The sequence below is a fragment of the Centroberyx gerrardi genome, chromosome 21 (genome assembly GCF_048128805.1).
Source record: "Centroberyx gerrardi isolate f3 chromosome 21, fCenGer3.hap1.cur.20231027, whole genome shotgun sequence".
In the NCBI taxonomy this organism is placed as follows: domain Eukaryota; kingdom Metazoa; phylum Chordata; class Actinopteri; order Beryciformes; family Berycidae; genus Centroberyx; species Centroberyx gerrardi.
The window spans coordinates 1907319-1930404 of NC_136017.1; the positions used below are offsets into that span (position 1 = coordinate 1907319).

The window sequence follows — 23086 nt, forward strand, 5'->3', positions numbered from 1 at the left end:
TGTTTTGTAGTAACAAGTAACTTGACACAATTGTTTTAACCCTAACCCTGAAAATGGTTCTTCGGTTCGGAGTGATGTCATAGAAGAACCATTTCTGGTTCCACAAAGAACCTTTCAGACCAAAGTTCTTTAAAGAAGCATTTCTTTAAATTACTAGGCACTAGGAAGTCAACCAGCCACCATCACCCACCATCCAATAACTCAAATAAGATTTAAGAATCTTTTAACATCCCACAGAACCATATGAAGAACTTGAAGAACCATCCACTAAATAAAGTAGGGCTGCAACTAACGATTATTTTCATTGTCGATTAATCTGTCGATTATTTTCTCGATTAATCGATTAGTTGTTTGGTCTATAAAATGTCAGAAAATGGTGAAAAAAGTCGATCAGTGTTTCCCAAAGCCCAAGATGACGTCCTCAAATGTCTCATTTTGTCCACAACCCAAAGATATTCAGTTTACTGTCATAGAGGAGTAAAGAAACCAGAAAATATTCACATTTAAGAAGCTGGAATCAGAGAATTTTGACTTATTTTTCTTAAAAAATTACTCAAACCGATTAATCGATTATCAAAATAGTTGGCGATTAATTTAATAGTTGACAACTAATCGATTAATCGATTAATTGTTGCAGCTCTAAAATAAAGTGGATCTTTACTAGGTGATGGTTCTAACTGGTTCTATTAAAGAACCAGTTAAGAACCAGTTGCTGCTAATTTGATAACTGCTCGGTCTATCTGAAATCCTCACTTATGTGTTAATGTGCTGTTGGTTTTGTGTATGTCAATGACAGTTAAGTTCAAAATGGCTGTCAATATTCACTGGAAAAAAGCCGCTGTGTAAAGAGAAACGGAGATATTTCTGTATGAAGGCTGATTTAATCATTCCTGGGACAGATAATTGCTGCTCTCACAGAAAAAAAGACACACAACTCAACAAGTTTGGTGTTTTTCTTCTCCTTCACTTCAGCTGAAAGTTTCGTGCGGAGTGAGTTTCAGCTCCCAGGCCCTTAAAACCTGTTAGAAAGCCTATAATTCAAACCGCTGGACGACAACACCTCATTACCGTCACACACACACACACACACACACACACACACACACACACCAAAACAATACAACACGGTGAGAAATATGACGAGTGCAATCCACCGACTAAAACTGACTGTTGAGTAACGTTCAAGACGGCTGTTGCTTCACAAGCGTTTCATCATGTTTCTGCTAAGAAATGACGAGGAAAACAACTTCTGGACAGCCAAGAACAGCAGATTTCAACACACACTCAAATATACAATAATAACTTTTTTCTGTTTTACTGCATTAATGATCACAACTAACAGAACTTGCTACAACAACAGATACAAATACAAAATTCTAATTGTTTACAGTGTTTATCTACTGTGTTCTCTATTTTCTTTTTACTTTTTTCCCTCTCTTTTGTCTTTTATCAATGTGTTTTGTTGTTGCCTTTCATCTTTCTGTCTTACTTTTAAATTTGAGATAATTAAGATGATAGTTGGTTGATTGGTTGATCAGATTGGATGAAACGTTATTGATCTCCGTGGGGAAATTTGGGTTGTTGAAACTATTAATGATAAATTAACAATAGATACAGCAAAGAAAGTAAGAATAGAGCAGATTGGGGGATATTTAAACATAACACAACTGATAAATACAACACAATTAATTAGAAATATATGAATGAAATGTATAAAAAACAGCATGTATGTTGTTGTACATGTCAGTCATCCATATACGTTTATATACATTTTTGCTTTTATTGTTTTTTGCTTACTGTTTGTACTATGCTTTTCTCCTTGCTGAATCTTGTTAATTTTGCTGGAGCAACAATCTAATTTTCCCATGGGGATCAATACAGTTTCATCATCATCATCATCATCATCATCATCATCATCATCATCTGTGCAAAATAACAGCAGGAGAACAAACTGAGACAAAGAAAATTAATGAAAAATATGAAAAAATATCTAATTGCGATTATTTTGACTGATATTGCAATTGCGATATGATTTGCGATATTAGAGGGAATGATAATTTTTACATCATTATTCTCATTTTCATTGAAAAACGTATTAAAATGATTATGGTGTGATTTTTGCGGGGATCTGTACCAAACAAAGATGTTTTCTTAAGTCTGTAGAATATGATGTGTAGGCAGGACATCTCTGCAGCACCACAATATTTAATTTAAAATGGTATTTTGACACATTTCACCTTTAATGAATATTGCGCCTCCTGCGATTTGAAAATTGCAGTAGGCCATATTGCGATTTCGGTAAAATTTCGATTAATTGTTCAGCCCTAATATGCAGCATGAAATGAAACGAACGACTGATCAGTTGGTTGACTGACTGACTGATTGAATGGTTGATTGATTGATTGACTGATTGAGTGTGTGTGTTGGTACCTGGTGGAAGCCCAGGTAGTCCTGGATGGTGTTGGAGGTGTAGAAGACGCTCCCCTCGCCCGTCACCACCAGCACAAACCCGTTCAGCGCCTGCAGAGGGAACAAGACAATTTGACTTTTAAACCTTTACTCACAAAACTTTACAGTGACAGAACATCATGCTGTGAAGGTTGATGTCGTGTCGCCGTCTGTCAAATGCATGCTGGGATGTCTCATTCTCTCGCCTAGATTTTCCTAGTCTGGATTTGAACGGACAACCTTCCAGTCTCCCACAATCCCTGCTGAACTTGAGTGTTGCTCATTCACCTGCCAAATTTTACCAAACAGTCTCAGGGATTTCAACGGGCAACCCTCTGGTCACAGGCCGAGTTCACAGAAGCTGCGTTCAACAGCATCATGTTCAGATCGGTTCATTCTCCTCCTGTAGTTCAGTCGGTTTGTCCAGGTGAGAGCGATGACCTTTGAACTTTTGGTGGCACCGAATAACGACACCGAGAGTCTCAGTCCTCCAACAAGAGAACTGCAACTCCAACTACAGGAAACCACCCCGAAACGCAAGGGATTATGGGTAGAAGGAGACGGAAAGCCTAGCAGAACAAAATGAAGTCTGGACTGATGCTCATATTCAGCTGTTTCTTCGTGTGTTCTTAACTGGTATGAACACCACAGAAGAAGAGACAGACAAGTCCATCAAGTTACCAAAACTCTGTCCAATAAAACAAGCCGCTTGTGAGTCATGTGACTTTTGTTAACAAGCTCTGGTTCACTTGTAATTGGTCAGTTTGAACCTAAAAGAACCAAATACAAAAATACAACAAATTAAACTTTTCCACTCTGATTCAGTTCAAAGGAAACAACCTGGAGGTGAGACTGAGACTCCAGACGCTGCGCTAAATATAGAAATACAGACACAACACACACACACAAAATGTAGGGCAAAGCCTCAACTACTACCCTGTGTGTGTGTGTGTGTGTGTGTGTGTGTGTGTGTGTGTGTGTGTGTGTGTGTGTGTGTGTACAGTGGTATTCTGACAGCAGCAGCAGGATGGAGGAGTGTTTAGCTGCTGCTTTGTTCAGACTGGAGGAAATTTGACCTGCGGACACACACGGCATCCTGGGATACATAAACAATGTGTGTGTGTGTGTGTGTGTGTGTGTGTGTGAAGTAGACAGAAACCGAGAGAGAGAGAGAGAGAGAGAGAGAGAGAGAGAGAGAGAGATATGCCCAAGTTAGTCTATCATTAGTCTATGAATAGTGTACGTGTGTGTGTGTGTGTTTCTCCATATGAGATTTACCCGAAGCAATGAGGACAAGTTTCAACCTGTCACACACACATACACACACACACACACACACACACACACACACACACACACACACACACACACAAACCCCTAAAAAGCACACCGTCCAATTCAGTTTATGAAAACAGCAATAGAAATAGAAAATAGAAATAGAAAAAATAGAAAAAAATATATATATATACGTATATATAACAAAAAATTAGATAAATAATCCATAATAAAAAAAGACAAAAATAGAAAATATACTGTAAATAGAAAAAAATAAAATAATAATAATAATAATAATAATTAAAAAATATAAATAGATATTGAAATGAAATGCCAACTTGTACACACACACACACACACACACACACACACACACTCTTGGCGTTACCTGTAGCAGTAGGTCTCCCTCATAGAAGCTGACTCCATCTATGGAGGCCACCATGGAGGAAGAGGAGGAGGAAGAGGTGGAGGTGGAGGAGGTGGAGGTGGAGGTGGAGGAGGTGGAGGAGGGAGGCAGGGTGCTCTGCATGTTTCCCCCGAACATCACGCTCCGCTCCCCGGACCAGCTGGAGCCGTTCGACCCTTTCTTCATGGTGGCTGGAGGAGGAGAAGAAGAACCTGTTAGATTCTGTCAGGTTAAAGCTGCAACTCAGCATGAGCCAACTAAGTCTGCTCTGAACAGCCGCTGTCCGGTCGACCCTCTGCCGCACAGGAACAGAAGAAGAAGAACTGGGTAGTTAGCATGAGCAGCGATAGTCACCATGGCTGAACAGGCAGGGAGAAGAGCGCCACCTGCAGAAACTAACTTACAGTGTCCTCAGTCCACTGTGTTAAGCAGAATACACTTCCTACTTTATCAACATTACAAGGAACCAATAGAACCCTTTCAGATGATGTAACACACCCTCTGGCGGCCATCTTGGAGGTCCTCAGCTCTGTGAACAGCTGACTGTGTTTCTGTCTCAACAGAATTGAACAGACGGTTAATTTCTGTCTGTTTCTGACTGAACTGATCATTTCATCACTGATCCATCTGATTGATTTAGTGTTTAGATAATGTCAGCTTGTTAGCTAGCTAACCATAGTATCTGGTCAGCTAACATCACTGTCTTGTTGTTAACACATCTGATTAGCACACTAGCTAACGTATCTAGTAGCGGCTAGCGTTAGCGTGTTCACATTAACATCAGTGTGTTTGCCGGCTAGTTAGCTAGCTAACAGTTTGTTCAGGTTAACTGAGCTGACTCTTCTCAAGCTACAACTCAGAGTGTTTTGGAGTAGAGACTAGGGCTAAAGACAAGACAGTTTACTGTGTCACAGTAACCAAATCCACCTTATCACACTATTCACTTTTACTGAGAACGTTACTGAATGGATCTACAGCCACACCACAACAAGCTGACTCAGCTAGCTCTCGAGATTTAGATTTTATTAACTAACAGACAATTATACAATGTTCCTCCATCATGGAGACACAGCTGGCCGAGTGAGGAGAAGGAAAGGAAGGGAACGACCGAGTTTGTCCAACAATTCCTCTTCAACTATCTGGAACTGTCAAAAACATGAAACCAGTCAGGCTGTTTGTCCAGGAGGTGAATTCAGGTTAAAGCTCCGATTCTTTATTGATTTCACCCGTTCAATCCACTGTAGGCATGAAGAGAACATGCCAAGATAAACTATGAGACAGAAAGAAAGAAAGAAAGAAAGAAAGAAAGGAATGGAGAACCATCATTTGTGTAATTATATTTAACTTTCACTAATTGTGTATTTCTGTATATTCCAGTAACTCTTATTAGATTATTGCGTCTTGCCTCGTTCTGTTCTGCTTCATTATTTCTATTATTACAATTCATATCCACATTATTTTCATCACTCAAAACACACTTTACGTGTGTGTCTTTATCGTTATTTTATTGTTTCATTTGTTTTTGCTTTGGCAAGAATGATCTGACCATGATTCATGCCAATGAAGCCGATTTAATTTAATTGAAAGAGAAAATGATGAAGGGTGAGAGAGAGAGAGAGAGAGAGAGAGAGAGAGAGAGAGCGCGATGGAGAGAAGTGAATTTAAAAAAGACCTTTATTTACAATTTAGTCACACTATACAATGTAATTGATCTGTATTATAGGAGAGAGAAAACAAAAACAAAAAACAGCACAGAGAAATAGATGGAGAGAAAGAGAAAGATAGAGAAAGAAGGAGATTGAGAAAGATAGAGAAAAACAGAAGAAGAGATAGAGGAAGAAAAAGATGGAGAAACAATACGACTCTCTCTTTCTCACACACACACACACACACACACACACACAGCAGGGTGGAGCTGCCTGCTGTTTCCTGCCTTCTTACAACACGTTACACTCCTCCTCCTCCTCCTCCTCCTCCTCCTGTGTGGCTTATCAAGCGCTCCTCATCTCTAACAGAGCAGCAGGGAACCAAACAGACGACAGCAGCCTGACAGGACGATGAAAACAGCCGACCAGACAGAGTTCAGAGAGGAAAGATGATGATGATGATGATGAAGGACTGACTGGAGAAGAGCAGACACAGTTCAGTTCCACTTACTGACACCAGATTTATCCTAATATCCACATTTTGGGAACATCCAGCTCTGCTTTGCGCTTGGATTTCAGCTTCCCATGTGTTTGCAATTTAAAGTTCTGTATCTGTAATTCCAGTTTGCATAAATGTGTTTTGTGTGCTTTCGTAACTTAATATCTGCCCAGGCTTGATTTGTATTCATGTATAATTTTATTCCAAAGCATGCAAAGCCATCACAGCCTCTCCTCAGATATCAAGTTGCAGGCATAATAATGGGCAAATTGCATTCATAAGTATACAAACTAGAATTACAGCTACATAACTTTTCATTCCAAGTTTGCAAAGCTTGCACACAGTTAAATTAAATTATCTGAGTTGTATTGATGTTTACTGGAGTGTGTTTTTTAAAAGGAAACTCCCCCTAAATCACTTCAACTCTTAAAAACAGCTATTGGTGACGTACTTTGCATTCCTGAGTCCATTTAGTCGTTTGATGTATTTCTCTTCTTCGTGGATAACTGGCCAAACAGATATATATATATGTATACTTTCAGTTTGATATGAGAAAATGTTTCAGGATGTAAAACATCAGCGGTAAACGTCAGGTTTTGGTGTCAGTCCCTCAGAATCAAAGAGCGAGGGCTTCTTTCTAGAGCCGCCATTTTGCACCGAGAGACGTTCAACAATCATACAGGGAGAAATCCATCGTAGAAGAGGAGAGAGACCAGTTTCTCCACCCACAGGAGCAGGAGAGAGACCAGAATGCACTGCAGGAGAGAGACCAGAATGCACTGCAGCAGAGAGACAGGCTGGGGTTTGAGGAAGAGGAGACTCACTTTTTCTCAACTGGAAAAACTCACTGTTATTATCGCTCTCACTCTCTCCAACTACAAGTAAAACGTAAAAAGTAAAACAACAAGTTCTCACCCCTTCTCTGAGGGTTGTTGAAAGGCATTCTGGGAATTGTAGTAAATCACTAACTGCAGTAGAAGTAGATGAAGCAGGTTGAGGGAAAGTGGGTTCACCAACCTAAATCTTGTTGGAAATTCAAGGCCCAGCTTTAAACTTCTAGACTGCAGAGAATTATGTGTGTGTGTGTGTGTGTGTGTGTGTGTATGTTTCAATGCCTGGATAGTGAAGGATCTGGGTTGCTGTGTTCTCAGTTCCTCCATCACATCTATAGTCTAACACTGATACTGAGGCACACACACACACACACACACACACACACACACACACACACACATATACACACACACACAGGGAGGCTGGCTCAGCCCTGTCCTTGTTAAACTCCGGGCCAAACGAGGATAACAGGCAGCGCCACAAAATTACCAGTTGGCCTTGCCGATTTCCCCGTGGAGCGAGCACAGCGGGGAGGCGGCCATTTTGGAAGACAGGGATCATGTGAAGTGGTAGATGAAGGACTAAAACGCTGACAGAGAGACTCCATCGATCTGGACTGAGCCGGTTCTCTAATGACACTGTTATGTTCAAAGAGTTTTGTTCCTAAATGAGATCTGCACCACTGGAAACAAGCAATGCCCACTGACAAAATGATCGTAAAAGTATTTCATATATCATTTAGAGATATTAAATGATGAACCTCAAATTAAGACTTCTATTTTTTCCCCAAAAGGGTTACATAGAGCATTTGGGAAAACCAAACAAATATTCCTGTTTTCCTACAGTGATTATGTATGAAAATGAAGTGCTGGTTGTAAAAACAGCCGTGAAGAAAATGGATTTCCCCTCTGATGCAGTCGCAGAGATATGAGATATACAAAATGAGATATCCACCATTTGAAAAGACAAAATGACTGACAGTACAACATCAAGTAAAACAAAGTCCTACAAAGGCCAAAAGGCAGGAACTGGTGAGAGTGTGAAACTGAGGGTTTTAATGTACAATAAAAAATAAGGGAGAAAAGGTAGAAGTTGAGAGATACTCTAAAAAATGATGGCTCTATTTGAAAAACGTAACACCTAGTCTTAGTCACCTAGTGTGTCAAAATTCTGACTTTAATCTCAGAATTCTGACTTTAATCTCTGAACTCAAATACATTTTTCACAAGTGGGCCTAATTTTTCAAGAATACTAGGTAATTTAAGTCTTTGGTTGAGTAACTGAGACATTTTTACTGACTGGACTACAAAGACCAAAAGGCAGGAACTGGTAATATAAGAGTGTGAAACTGAGAAAGATATGGGTTGTCATTTTAAGATATATGAATATATAAATATATAAATAAGAACAATGGAAAAAGGAGAGGTTTTGCTCTTTGGGTTTTGCTCGCCATAAAAAACATTTAAAAAAATAATGCCTAGTCTTACAAAAGGATAGCACATAATGAAAACAAGTATTGGTACTTTTTCCAAGGATAGTAGTAACGGTTGACTAAATGAGACACTTTTACAGAATGGACCCTCTAGATTTTAGAGCTATGGAACGATTAACTTTAGGAAATGTATTTTTTTGGGGGGGAAATGGATGTACAACCTTTTGGAAATGTGACCCAAACCATAAAACCTATTCTCTGTCCTAAAAAAGGCCAAACGGCAACAACTGGTAAGAGTGTGAAACTGAGAAAATGTTGGGTTTTCCAAATGACTGGTAAGGAGATCTTTTGCAAATGTGGTGATTTGTTGATTTAGCAAGCGGTTATTCTTTTTTTTTTTAATCTCTTATCCATCTCTGCTCTGGCAAAATGACTGCTGACATGAAAGCAAGAAAACATTTGGGGAAAGTGTTTAAGTCATTATCTATTTTAAGACCGCTGCTTACCCGATACGACCATCACTGAGGATGGAATCGTCGGTGTTTTTGAACTGTCTGAGAGACGAATTCCATGTAAGACTTTCTGGATATGTGGTGTTTGGGAATGAAACCCATCATTTTATAACCATAATGGTTCTGACAGGCTTGGACAGCACCGACAGCCAGCCAGTCATTTCTAATCTTAAATGATCCCGAGAGTTCGAGAGTCAAATGTTGCTTTTTTTTCCTCACTGCATGAGCGTACCATTCCCGAACTGATGCAGTGTGGCATGCTTTTCTGTTATGTTTTGTTCGCAGTTTGGTTCGGTATGGATTTGATAGAAGGGTGCACCCGATGGCACCCAAGCGTAATTGGTTCTGGCCCACTTTTGATGGGTGCTGGCAGGTTTCCCTCTGAGCACTAGCCGTCATTTCAGCGTCACGTCCCTGCTTTAGCTCTCACATCGTCCAGGATCTTTTTTTTGTTACGTATAGCCCAAGTAGTAGTATTTAAACAAGGCATAAACAGCTTTAAATATCAAAAATATGCACCAGAGAAGTCCATATGTACCAGATAATGCTTAATTTTTGTAATTTACACCAGAAGACGCAGTCTAAGATGTAGACGCTACTAAACTTTTAAACCCTATGTAGCCTCATTTTAGCCCAGACTTCCATAAGTATTTAGACGTCTTTTAAAATGTCTAATCTATATAAAATTGCTCAGTGGGTTACATGCTGGTTTCCTCCACAGACAGAACCAACCCTGATATTTGAAAATATCGGGTATTGTACCATACCCATAGCAGGGCCAGTGTCAGTACTGGGAAAATACTACATACGAAGGGATAGACCTACTTCATATGTCAATCTCATTTAAACCAGCTAATCCCTCTCTTTTATGAGTGCTTCCAATGGCTGAGTACCAACTTCTAAAAGCTACGAACCCTCGCTCCAGCTTTCTCAACCTCATGTGAACTTGGAGTGCGAGGCGGGGAGCCTGGCTCTGAAAACCCCAACGACGACCGTAGGGCCGTAGCATCGCCAAGGGGGGCTGGCGCAAAGAACATCCTGAGGGGTTTTGATACCGTCTGAACTTTTCCATGAAAATCTGGAATTGTCTGAGTTGCCTTTTATAAAAGCACAGTGTGAATCACCCTAAATACAGGAATTGAAGCTTGTCCTACTGTTGCACCTCTTCTCGCTTGTTTTGCTTGAGAAATCCCTAAAATGCTCATATCAACGCAACAAGAAATGCCAAATTTCTGGTGTTTTAACCATGAAGTCCAATTGGAAGGGTCAAAGAGACTCAACTGCTGCGAAGGAAACTTTGCAGACAAACGCAGAAATGAGATCTCAATTGGTTTGGTTCATGACTGGGCTGGATGAATGAAGCAATTAGATAGTTTGGTTAGAGTCATGAAACAGCATCGTGCATAGACAAGAAAACGCCAATGGCAAATTGAATCAGACAGTTTGGTTAAAGCCATACAAGCACCAAAGCAGTCAGATCATTTGGGAAGCGCCCTAACAGCCTGGCACATAGACAGAAACATGCCAAGGCCCAACCAAGACAGATGGTTTGGTTAAAGCCATAAAAAGATAAAGGGAGGAAACATAGCAGTGCCCAAATCTTTGCACACACTCTTTGAAACAGTTTCCAGTGTATTTGTGTGAGTTTCCAGCAAGCAAGCAAGCGTTAAATCGTGCTTATTTCAGAAGCTAACTAATATAAAGTTTCATATCAAACAGTGTGCGACCGAATTTCACCAAAGGTGTTTGGATTTAGCTGCTGTAACAATAGATAGTTTCTAACCTAACTATCTGGTAAAACCGAACCACACCGAGGCCCGAGGGAGACACATAATTTGGTTAGAGCCATAAAGTAATAAGGGAACAGATAATTGGGTAGCGTTACGAAATGGTTGGAACATAGACAGAAATACACTGAGAGCCAAGGGAGATAGTTTGGATACAGCTTGGTACACCGACAGAAATATGTCGAAACCAACATAAATACATAGTTTGGTCAGAGCCATAACTCAGCCTGGTGCATAGACAGAAACATCCCACTGCCACAGGTGAAGTAGGCTGACAGATGACCAACCACAGTCTTCCTCCATTGGGCTAATATCTAAAGAGTCTAAGGGTACGTTCTCATCAAGCCTGTTCTGATCGGTTTCTCTGAACTCTGCAGTGTTTCCTCCTTTAGTTGGTTGGTTTGTCCAGGTGAGAACAATGACCTTTGACCTCTGGTGGCACCAAATAACGGCACCGAGTCTCAGTCCTCTAACAAGAGAACTGCGGTGCGGTTTGTTAATTCAACCAACTACAAGAAACCACCCCAAAACACAAGGGATTATGGGTAGAAGGAGACGGATGCAGGTCCTCAAACTTGGAAAGCCTAGTAGAACAAAATGAAGCAAGGGTAAACTTGGAGTCAAGAAGAGCTGAAATGCCTCTTTGTTTTGAGGATTTGTTTTTACTCTCCTCCACTGCCAAAATCTGTAACCTGGCAGGATGACAGGTTACCAAAACTTTGCCCAATAAACAAGCTACTTGTGACTCGATGTGACTTTTGTTTACAAGCCCTGGTTGGCTTGTAATTGGTCAGTGTGAACCTAAATGAACCAAAAACACATCAAAATAAACTTTTCCACTCTGGCCAAGGAAAATGGTAAGAAACCAATGGTAGAAACAACCATCTTTCAACTGGACAACCCAGGTTCAAGGTTTTGGTGAGCATTCACCCTGCTGAAGTGTCCTTGAGCAAGACACTGAGCCTGTTCCACTTCACTCACTGGAAGATATTCTGGTTAAAAAAGACAGCCAAGTCACAAGAATGAAAATGAGTCAAAACAGTGAAATAAAACCCACTGCTTTTCCAAAATTATACCATTATATACCATTTTACCAACCACATATGGAACAGAATCGGATTCCAAATGCTGGTGGTTTTCTTGTAGAGCAGACTAAGTTAGCGGCCACAGCCAAACTTAACCAGCATTGGTGTTTAAATGGCGGTAATTTCCCACTCTGTTATGAGATGTGTCAACATGTGTGCTTAAATAACAGCTTCATGTTTCAACAGTCTTCTTTCTCGTTTTTAATCCCATACTCCTTTGCTCTCCCTCTCCTTTATGGGAGTTTTTACCCCGCCATGACAAATGTTATTTTATTGCTCCCACAGCGCTCTCTGCTCGGCGTTTAACGTGATTTATGGCGGACCGCAACAGTGCCAATCGATTTCACGCACTCTCACATTTCATAAATTTGAATAGCAAAGCCTCTGGTTTTTGTGGGCCTACAGCTGTGTTTAACACTCCAGTCCAACACTAGCGGAGTAGGTACATACGCACTGTTTATCATGTTTATTAACCAGGAAGGGTTCTGCTGAGCACATATACTCTTTCCCAGCATGCCCTGCTTCACATTAATACAGTTACACAGATTCCCACCTGCTCCAATAGAGCAGTTTCTAGGGGCTACATGCCTTGCCCAAAGGCAGTTCTGCAGCAGTTTTTGAGGGAGTGAGGAGTGAGTGGACTCTTTCACCTGCAACCCCCAGATTGTCCCAGTTGGTCCAGGGTTTTCAAACCCGAGGAATTTCTGGTCATAAGTCTCCTACCAATAAGCCAGGAATCTCATCTCATAGCTGATTTTCAACACAATGTCAAGTCAATACTAATGACCTTGTGGAGAAAGTTCTTCCCAAGTCGTCTTGGAGAGAACAATCTTCTCATGAAAGTAAGCACAGAGAAGCTTCCTTACAGTTTGAGATGGACTGTGTGTTTCACGTCGCGTGCATGATTAATTAAGACACACAGCTGTTCATTTTTCCACCTGTTTCAACTGGCTCTATACTGTAGACTGCAGCGCTGCTCAGACGAGATGCATCGTTCTCGCAATGAATCGTGGGGCTTTCAATTTGTTCTTGTCGGTCAAGTCACCATCCGATGCATCCTCAATATTTTGAAGTTGGCAAGGAAACTTCCGGGTTTTCTATCCGTCCTCTGTCCTGTCGTTCTTTTGTTTTGGAATCATGTTTCAGTGGTTAGATATTACGTAAAACGCATCTTGGAGGACACAAGAAGGCATATTGCTAATCAGTCCATGTATCATGGAGGTTTTCATTGCAACCAAAGTCTATAGAAAGTCATTTCAATGATTAGTACGCTTTCAATCAGAGCTTTCAGAGGAGCTGATCGGTGAAACCACCTGCTGTAGTGTTTGGTTGAAAACCTGCAGATTCCATAAGCTGAACACACACATATTTCCTCACTAGGCTGATAGGCTGATAGGGGATCTTGAAGAACGATGAAGTATATGAAGTTTTGTTCCAAAATGAGATGTTCACCGTTTGAAAAAAGTGACACGTGCAAAATAATAAAATGTTTGACAGCCAACATTAAAGCAGATGCTGGTGCTTTTGAAGGGATAGCAGGGAATTTATGTGCCTGGTCGACTAAATAAGACACTGTTACAGACTGGATCCTCTACATTTTAGAGAGATTGAATTAATTCCCCCCAAATGGATGTATAGTGTTTTAGAAATGTAGTTATATGTTGGTAATATCTTCCACCGGTATTTGGAAAATTGCCTTCACAGCTCGAAAAATGGAAATCCTTCTTGCTCAGCTCAGCCCACCCAAAATACAAAACCAAAAAATAAAATATTGATTACACTTGCAATAATGGAGCAGTTGTCCATATATCATGATACAAACACTGTCATGTGGTGAGCATAATATGTGTTAACAAATGCTGAATTGAAATGTGTGTTGTCGCAAACTAGACACATGAATTTTCAAGAGTGTATGTCTTTGTCTTTGGTTTCACTGATGCCTTAGTGTGGTTTTGGCGTGTGTGTATGTGTGTGTGTGTGTGTGTGTGGTGGGGTCTGCCTGGGCATGCTCAGATTTAGGGCCACACACACACACACACACACAGTACAGCAACACTTTCCTATTTTAGTAGAGAACAGAAAGACAGAAATGCAGAGAGAAGTTTGATGAAGAAGAGGAAGGAGAGATAAAGAAAGAAATTAGGAAGTATTGAAGTAAGGAAATAAGAAAGAAGGAAGAGAAAGAAAGAAAGAAAGAAAGAAAGAAAGAAAGAGAGAAAGAAAGAAAGATAGATTGTAAGAGTCAAGGAAAGAGTGAAATAAAGAAAGAAGGAACAAAAACAAGAGAGAAAAACAAAGAACATAAGAAAGAAAGAGAAAAAAATAGACGAGAGTAAGAGTCAAAGAAAGAAAGAAAGAAAGAAGGAAAGAAAGAAAGAAAGAAAGAAAGAAAGTAGGAAGTGTTAAAGTAAACCAATAAAGAAAGAAGCAACAAAAAAAGCAAAGACTCAAAAGGGAAAGAAAGAATTCCCCTTTGGAAGAATGAGACATCAAAAGCGACAGAAAAAAACAACTAACAGAGGGGGATAAAAATGAAAGAACACACAAATTGACCAAAGAAAGTAAAGTAAAAAAACAACAACAAAAAAAAACGGATTAACAAAAGATGGGAGAGTAAAAAAAAAAAAACGTGAGAGGACCGCCGTAGGTTCCCTGGGGAACTCCTGCCGCTGTTTCTGACTGGTACAAACCCACTTCACCCCCCCCACCCCCCCACCCACCCACCCCCCCGCCCCGCCCCCCCTGCTGGGGCTTTAACAAGGAACAGCTGAGTCCTGCCAACCACCAGCACCCTCGTAAAACAGGAGAAACCCCCGAAACCATCAACCCCCCCACCTCCCCCACCCCCTCCCACCTTCTCCCAATCCATGACTTCAAAATGAAGAGGGATCCCTGAGGCGTTAGGCCCCGCCCCCAGCTTTCTTTGTGTACTGTACACTCTAAACAAAAAGATTTCTATCTAGTACCAAGAAAAAGGTCCTTTATGGCTCTATAAAGAACCCTAGGGTTATCCACCTTGCTAAAATGGTTCTATATTGAGCCTTTATGGCGCTCAAATGGTTCTACTTAGAATTTTTATGGCGCTATAAAGAAGAAGTCAGTGAAGGCACGCACGTCCAGGTTCACACAGGTGCTGGACTAATGAAAAAGACTCACACTGCGCTGATCCCATGGACTCATTCATTACTAATTTAATGTGACGTTTGAAGCCACAGTGATCTTCAAACATGAAAAGCCATAAACCTGTGAGGCAGGCCACCAATTAGGTCACCTGGTTAACCTTTGACCCGATGACCCACGCATGTGTGTGCTGACTCTGACCAGGTGTCACAGGTTTAAATGGTGGCGGTGTTTATGGCTTTTCATATCTGAGGAAGAACTCGAAACGTCACATTAGGTTGGTAAGAAATTAGTTCATGGGATCAGTACAGTGTGCAGACTTTTTTCAATGGTGCTATAAAGAACCCTTTTACAAATGTTCTCCATAGTACCGTGCAAGAACAGTTCAACATAGGTCCTTTATGGTGCTATAAAGCAGTGGTTCTCAGCCTGGGGGTCGGGACCCACCGGGGGGTCGTAAGCTAATTTAGGGGGGTCATGAGATGATTTATCAGATAAGGAAAAAGAACATATTTCTGCAAAACAATTTTATTATCACCTATATTTTCTCAGATTTTTTGCAAATGTTTGCTTCAACTCAATCAAAATCATTATTTGATTGAACTACTCACCACCATGCAGCCTGAGAAATGGGTTACCCACCATGCAGATATGGTTCCATATAGAACCTTTATAGTGGTATAAGGAAGCCTTTTAGAAAGGTTCTCCATAACACCAGGCTCAAATGGTTCCACATACAGTAAACCTCTATGGTGCTATAAAGAACGCTTTAAGAAAGATTAGGGTTACCCACCAAATGGTTCTATCTAGAACTCTATGGTGCTAATGAAGAACCCTTTTGAAAAGTTTTAGTAGTTCTGGATAGGACCTTTATGGTGCTGTAAAGAACCCTTTAAGAATACATTTTTTTACAAACCACACTGGGTTCTTTAGTCTGTTTTACCAGTTGTGTTTTTTTTACTTTAACAAATCCGAGGGTTCTTTGAGCCGTTACGGTTCCACGCAGAACCTTTACGCTAACCAAAGAACCCTTGAAGAACCGTCTTTTCTACTGTGCACAGACCGCAAAATCCCTGCTCACTGATCGGGCGAGTTTCTGTCCCCGGCATCTAACCCACGGTGCCCTCATCCCCCCATCTGTCTCTCTCTCTGTCTCTCTCTCTCTCTCTCTCTCTCTCTGTCTCTCTCTCCTTCATCCCCCAACACCCGCTCAAGCACTTTGGGGTTTCTTAAGACTTTGAAACCCAAGAGCTGAATGGAGTCATTGTTTTCCATCGCTTTGGACTGGGGGAGGGCGGGGGGGGGGAGGGGGCGATCGGCATCACCGACACTCTCTCTCTCTCTCTCTCTCTCTCTCTCTCTCTCTCTCTCTCTCTTCCTCTGGTTGCAGGTTTGAACATGAACGTCGAGGACTTTGTGAAAGTACAGTGAATGTCTTGTCTGGGTTGGAAGGGAGGGAAACGTCTCCGGGTTTCAGGTTCAAAGATTTTCTCCATTTAGTTTGCAGCTTTACAACATCTGTGTGTTTCTACAATACATGTAGACTGATATGTAAAATACATGTAGACTGATATGTAAAATACATGTAGACTGATATGTAAAATACATGTAGACTGATATGTAAAATACATGTAGACTGATATGTATATTCTGCTGCCTATATGAAGAGTTTCCTTCCAAATTTAGATACCCACCATTTAAAAAAACTGACACCCACTCTCTCATATTAACTTTTTTTATTTTTAACTGCTAAACAGAATTCTGCTCAGTCAGACTTTGTTGTCACTGAACTTTTATTGATCACATCGTATCCTGGTTGTATTGAATCCTGAACCACATATCGAGTATTGAATCATATCGTGAGATAAGAATATTGTCCCATCACTATCGATAAGTTATCAATATCTCTCTGTCTCCAAGAAAAAATCTGATTTTCTGATTTCTCAGATTTTCTGATTTTTCCCCAAAACGTCCCAACGTCACTGAAGAGGTAACTTCAGGCAAACAGGAGGAATTAGGCCTAAACACACAGACTGAGAATGTAAAATATATAATATTGATTTATTTTAATGTGAAAAAAGTGTCACATTGGAGTTTTATGACTACTAAACTGTCGTGTTCAGAGTGTGTAATCAGTTTCTGTGCAGTCAGTCTGCAGCCTGAAGCTGACTGATGGGAAATATTCCTGTCAGTCGCTTCCTGGATCCATCCATCAAAACACACACACACACACACACACACACACACTACATACAGGTAAGCAAACACAGACAGACACACACAGACATTTATGCACACACACACGTACACTGTACACTCGCATGTAGGCAAACACAGACATATACATAGAGACACACACACACACACACACGCACACACACTGAACATACAGTTAGGCAAACACAGACATCTATGTACACTTACATGTAGGCAAACACAGACATATAGATACATACACACACACACACACACACACACACACACACACACTGCTCCAGCCCTGAACCTGTTCTTCCTCAAACAGCGCTGACCTTTGACCCCTGGCCTGCTGAGATAAGGCTTGAGGAGTCTGGAGGAGACGTGGCACCGTTTACATTCCACACACACACACACACACACACACACACACACACAGGGATCGTACCAGTTACTCTTTGCTGAAGTCAAAGGCAACTTGAAGACTTCAGCATTTAGAAGAAGAAGAATGTGTGGAAGTGTAGAAATGTGAAGCAGAATATTACTGAATATTACTGAATATTACTGAATATTACTGAATATTACTGAAGCAATCAGCTGTCAGGAAAATAGCAAAATAGTCACATTTCAGAGGATGACGGCATCTGTGTTTTTGTTAAATATATATCAATGAATCAGGCAACAGATACCGAAAACCCTTCGAACAGAAGTAACAAACTGAAAACTGGGCTGAATCAGAGAAGAAGTACGTTCAGAAAGCAGAACAGAAGAAGGTCAAGACACCGATCCACACCCAGAGAGAGAGAGAGAGAGAGAGAGAGAGAGAGAGAGAGAGAGAGAGAGAGAGAGAAGGAAAGAAATCAGACGTTAAATCTGAAAGTTAATTTATTTGCTTCAACGCAACTGATGGAAACTAATTTGCTTTACTTACTGCTTACTTTCAAAGGTACACACACACACATACAGTACATACACACACACACACACACACCTACACACACACACACACACACCTGCACACACACACACACACACACACACTCGGCCTCGCGTGCGAACTTTCAACCCCCGGCATCCTGAGCTGAGGAAGGAGAGGAAGGAAAAGACGAGGGGAGAGAGAGGGAAAACACTAACACACACACACACACACACACACACACACTGGCTGCCACAGTGTGTGACAGTATTCCCTTACTGGGCTTTTGAATGATTTACATAATTACATGTTGTCAAATTTGGAACTGTTACACATTATTATACAGTGAATACTGAGGAGGAGGGAGGAGCTAGGAGGTGTGTGTGTGTGTGTGTGTGTGTGTGTGTGTGTATGTGTGTGTGTGTGTGTGTGTGGGGGGGGGTGATGGGAGGAGGAGGAGGAGGAGGAGGAAGGAGGGCGGTTGCCAAGAATAAGAGACGGCTCTTGTTTCAGGCCAGTGTTGTGTTTTCCTGGACCTGTGGTCGAGAGACATAGACTGAGAATGGGGAGAGAGAGAAAGAGAGAGAGAGAGAGAGAGAGAGAGAGAGACACAGATCACTCTGAATCTCTTTCTCGCTCTCTCTCATATCTAGTCATCCCTCCATCCACCATCTTATCCAGGAACTCCAGAAGTTCATCAAACTCGATTTGTGTCCAGAAGCCAAACTCAGCCTGAGAGCTGCATCTCGTAAAGTTGAATAAAGCCCTAAGTGAGCCAAGAATTTACCAGAAATAATAATCTAATGCCAAGAATTTGCAGAATGGCAGATTTTCATCCTTCATCCTCCATTTTTCCTTTAACCTCAATCACTTTCCTCTGCCAGACGCAGCAGAGTGTGCTGGTGCAGCTGAAACATGGTGACAGCTGCAGCTTTAATTGAATCCAGTAGATTTTATTAGAACAGGAATTCTGGCGCTAATCACCCCCCGTACATTAGTGCTTTAGTAATATTTCATCTGCTAGCTGTGTGATTTCTGTCTGGTTACTAAATCCAGAAGTTAGCCCTGTCACCCAGTCAGGCAGTAAAAGAGTCAGTTAGTGAAGCAGTCAGGCAGTAAAACAGTCAGTTAGTGAAGCAGTCAGTCAGTGAAGCAGTCAGTCAGTAAAACAGTCAGTCAGTGAAGCAGTCAGTCAGTAAAACAGTCAGTCAGTGAAGCAGTCAGTCAGTAAAACAGTCAGTCAGTGAAGCAGTCAGTCAATAAACCTGTCAGCATACCTGTCAGACAGTGAAACGGACAATTAGTCAGTCAGTCAGTGAAGCAGCCAGTCAGTGAACCTGTCGGTCAGTCAGTCAGTCAGTCAGTTAGTCAGTTAGTCACCCAGTCAGTCAGTCAGTCAGTGAGTAAAGCACTCACTCAATCAGCAAACCAGTCATTCAGTAAACCTGTCAGTCAGTCAGTCAGCCAGTCTGTCATCCAGCCAGTAAAGCAGTCAGTCAGTGATCCAGTCAGCATACCTGTCAATCAGTCAATCAGTCAGTCGGTGAACCTGTCAGTCAGTCAGCAAGTCAGTGAACCTGTCAGTCAGTCAGCAAGTCAGTGAACCTGTCAGTCAGTCAGCCAGTCAGTGAACCTGTCAGTCAGTCAGCAAGTCAGTGAACCTGTCAGTCATTCAGCCAGTCAGTCAGTCCGTGAAGCAGCCAGTCAGTCAGGGTGTTGGCAGGCTCTCAGCAGCCTGGCGGCTCGTTGTTTCCCTCGGTGCTGACTGACAGGTTCTGGCAGCGGCAGACAGAAGGCTGGCAGACGACTGAGTTGCGTGTAAAGAGTTTATTTAGAGAGAGCGAGGAGGGAGGGAGGAGTGGGGGGTTTTACTTTTCAAAGACGTTTTGTTCAGCCTGGGGATCATTTCTGCTGTGGAGAGGGAAGAACACTTACTCCTCTCCTGATTCAAAACTGTTTTAAAGTTTAGACTGACCCACATCTGATCTTATATAAACTGAGTGTGTGTGTGTGTGTGTGTGTGTGTGTGTGTGTGCGTGTGTGTGTGTGTGTTAAGCTGTATGGAACAAAAAAGTGGGAGCAAGCTACAGTTTATGTAGGAATAAGTGTGGACTAGTGGACACACACACACACACACACTCATATATAAAATATACACGTACACATGCACGCTGAGATATACACATGCATGCACGTGCACACACATACATACACAAGCATACACACACATGCATGTGCACACTCTTAGATATACACATGTGCACAAAAACATGCATACATGCACACACATACACACATGCACGCACACGCTTGCACATACACACACATGCACAAATATGGACATAGACGTACAAACATGCACACACATGCACACACACACATCTGTACACACACATACACAGAAACTCGTGCACACAAAACACACACACACACACACACAAAGTTAAAGAATGTAGGTACAGACACACACCCAGAGACATGACAGACAGTACTCTGTTCCTGGCAGGTGTGTGTGTGTGTGTGTGTGTGTGTGTGTGTGTGTGTGTCTGATCATGTTGAAGCGATATGTTGCTTTGGCCAAAGATTCTCTCTCTCTCTCTCTTTCTGTTCCTCTCTCCCTTCCTATTGCACTCTCTCTCTCTCTCTGTCTCTCTCTCTCTCTCTCCTCTTCTCTCTCTCTGTCTCTCTCTCTCTCTCTCTCCTCCTCTCTCTCTCTCTCTCCTCTTCTCTCTCTGTCTCTCTCTCTCCCCTCCCCTTGTCTATTTCTATGTCTCTCTCCCCCTCTATCTTTCTTTCTTTCACTCTGTCAGCTGGAGGCTTCTCTCACACCAGTAGCATTGTTAGTTCTAGTGTTTCTCCACATTAAGACTACATTTCCCATCAGCCCCGTTGCTTCCTGCCCCCTCCCCCTCCCCCTCCCTGAAGAGGATCAAGTGATTTCTCCATCTTCCTTTCCCTCCTTCCACCATCTGCTGCCAGAAACTCTTTCAGCTTTAGCTCCGTTTGCTCTGGAAGAACAGAAGAAGAACCTCTTCCTGTTTTGTGCCGTAAAGCGATCCAGCAGATTTCCCTCCAGATCCACCAGGTGGAGAAACTATGGAGGATGCAGAGTAGAGGCTGGTAGAGGCTGACAGGCTGACCACTGATGCTCTGGTTTGTTTACAGTAATTATACTAATGTCTCTAAATTAAGCTGGTGATGATTAATTGATGTTAAAATGCTAAACGCAGCACCTTTAAATGTAAATGTCAACCCTGAACCTAAAAAAGCCCATTCAACCTGTGACAGACATGGAGGCTGGAGGTTTTTCCCCTGTGTGTGTGTGTGTGTGTGTGTGTGAGTGTGTGAGTGGTTCTGCGTCATTGAGGAATCTCAGTGGGGTGAATCAGAAAAACCCCGGTGACCTCAGCAGCTTCCGGCTCACGGTGCGGCGGCTCGGCAGGCGGTGAAACCCCCGAGGAGCTTCCTCAACATGACATCATCGGCGCTTACTCTAACCTCACGACGAGGCGCAGGAGTCCTTAAGGTGGACTAGAAGATAAGACTAGATGTTATGTGACTCTTCGTTTCTCCCCTCGTCCTTAACGTGCGGTGTACATGTAGTATGACATCACCTGCGGCTTTGTTTACATGCTGATTTATTGGATTGAAGATGTTTCAAATTCAGTAAATTTAGATCATATTTCATTAGACTAGATTACATTAGATTAGACTAGATTACATTAGATTAGACTAGATTACATTACATTAGACTAGATTACGTTAGATTAGACTAGATTACATTATATTAGATTGGATTAGATTGCATTAGATTACATTAAATTACATTAGACTAGAATAATTACATTAAACTAGATTAGATTACATTAGACTAGATTACATTACATTACATTAGACTAGATTACATTAGATTACATTAGACTAGATTACATTAGATTAGACTAGATTACATTAGATTAGACTAGATTACATTACATTAGACTAGAGTACGTTAGATTAGACTAGATTACATTACATTAGACTAGATTACATTAGATTAGACTAGATTACATTACATTAGACTAGATTACGTTACATTAGACTAGATTACATTAGATTAGACTAGATTACATTAGACTAGATTACATTACATTACATTAGACTAGATTACATTAGATTACATTAGACTAGATTACATTAGATTAGACTAGATTACATTACATTACATTAGACTAGATTACATTAGATTACATTAGACTAGATTACATTAGATTAGACTAGATTACATTACATTACATTAGACTAGATTACATTAGATTACATTAGACTAGATTACATTAGATTAGACTAGATTACATTAGATTAGACTAGATTACATTACATTAGACTAGATTACATTAGATTAGACTAGATTACATTACATTAGACTAGATTACGTTAGATTAGACTAGATTACATTAGATTAGACTAGATTACATTACATTAGACTAGATTACGTTAGATTAGACTAGATTACATTATATTAGATTGGATTAGATTGCATTAGATTACATTAAATTACATTAGACTAGAATAATTACATTAAACTAGATTAGATGACATTAGACTAGATTACATTACATTACATTAGACTAGATTACATTACATTACATTAGACTAGATTACATTAGATTACATTAGACTAGATTACATTAGATTAGACAAGATTACATCAGATTATATTAGATTGGATGAGATTGTATTAGATAACATTACATTACATTAGAGTAGAATACATTAGATTAGATTCAATGATATTAGATTACATTAGATTAGACTAGATTAGATGACATTAGACTAGATTACATTACATTAGATTAGACTAGATTACATTACATTATAGATTAGATTACATTACATTAGACTAGATTAGATGACATTAGACTAGATTAGATGACATTAGACTAGATTA

At 40.9% G+C, this 23086-nt stretch overlaps 2 protein-coding genes across 2 annotated transcripts in view; one reads left to right on the forward strand and one right to left on the reverse strand.

Moving 5' to 3' along the window:
• The window catches only part of LOC139929922 (uncharacterized), a 451831-nt gene that overhangs the window by 189782 nt on the left and 238963 nt on the right, over positions 1-23086 (forward strand). The window lies entirely within an intron of this gene.
• LOC139917422 (aryl hydrocarbon receptor-like) overlaps positions 1-23086 on the reverse strand; it is a 79004-nt gene that overhangs the window by 13730 nt on the left and 42188 nt on the right. Inside the window, exons 3-4 of the mRNA XM_071906546.2 lie at positions 4112-4320; positions 2431-2520 (exon numbers count right to left, since the gene is read on the reverse strand). Of these exons, the coding sequence (XP_071762647.2) occupies positions 2431-2520; positions 4112-4320 (299 nt within the window). The remainder of the gene's footprint in view (positions 1-2430; positions 2521-4111; positions 4321-23086) is intronic.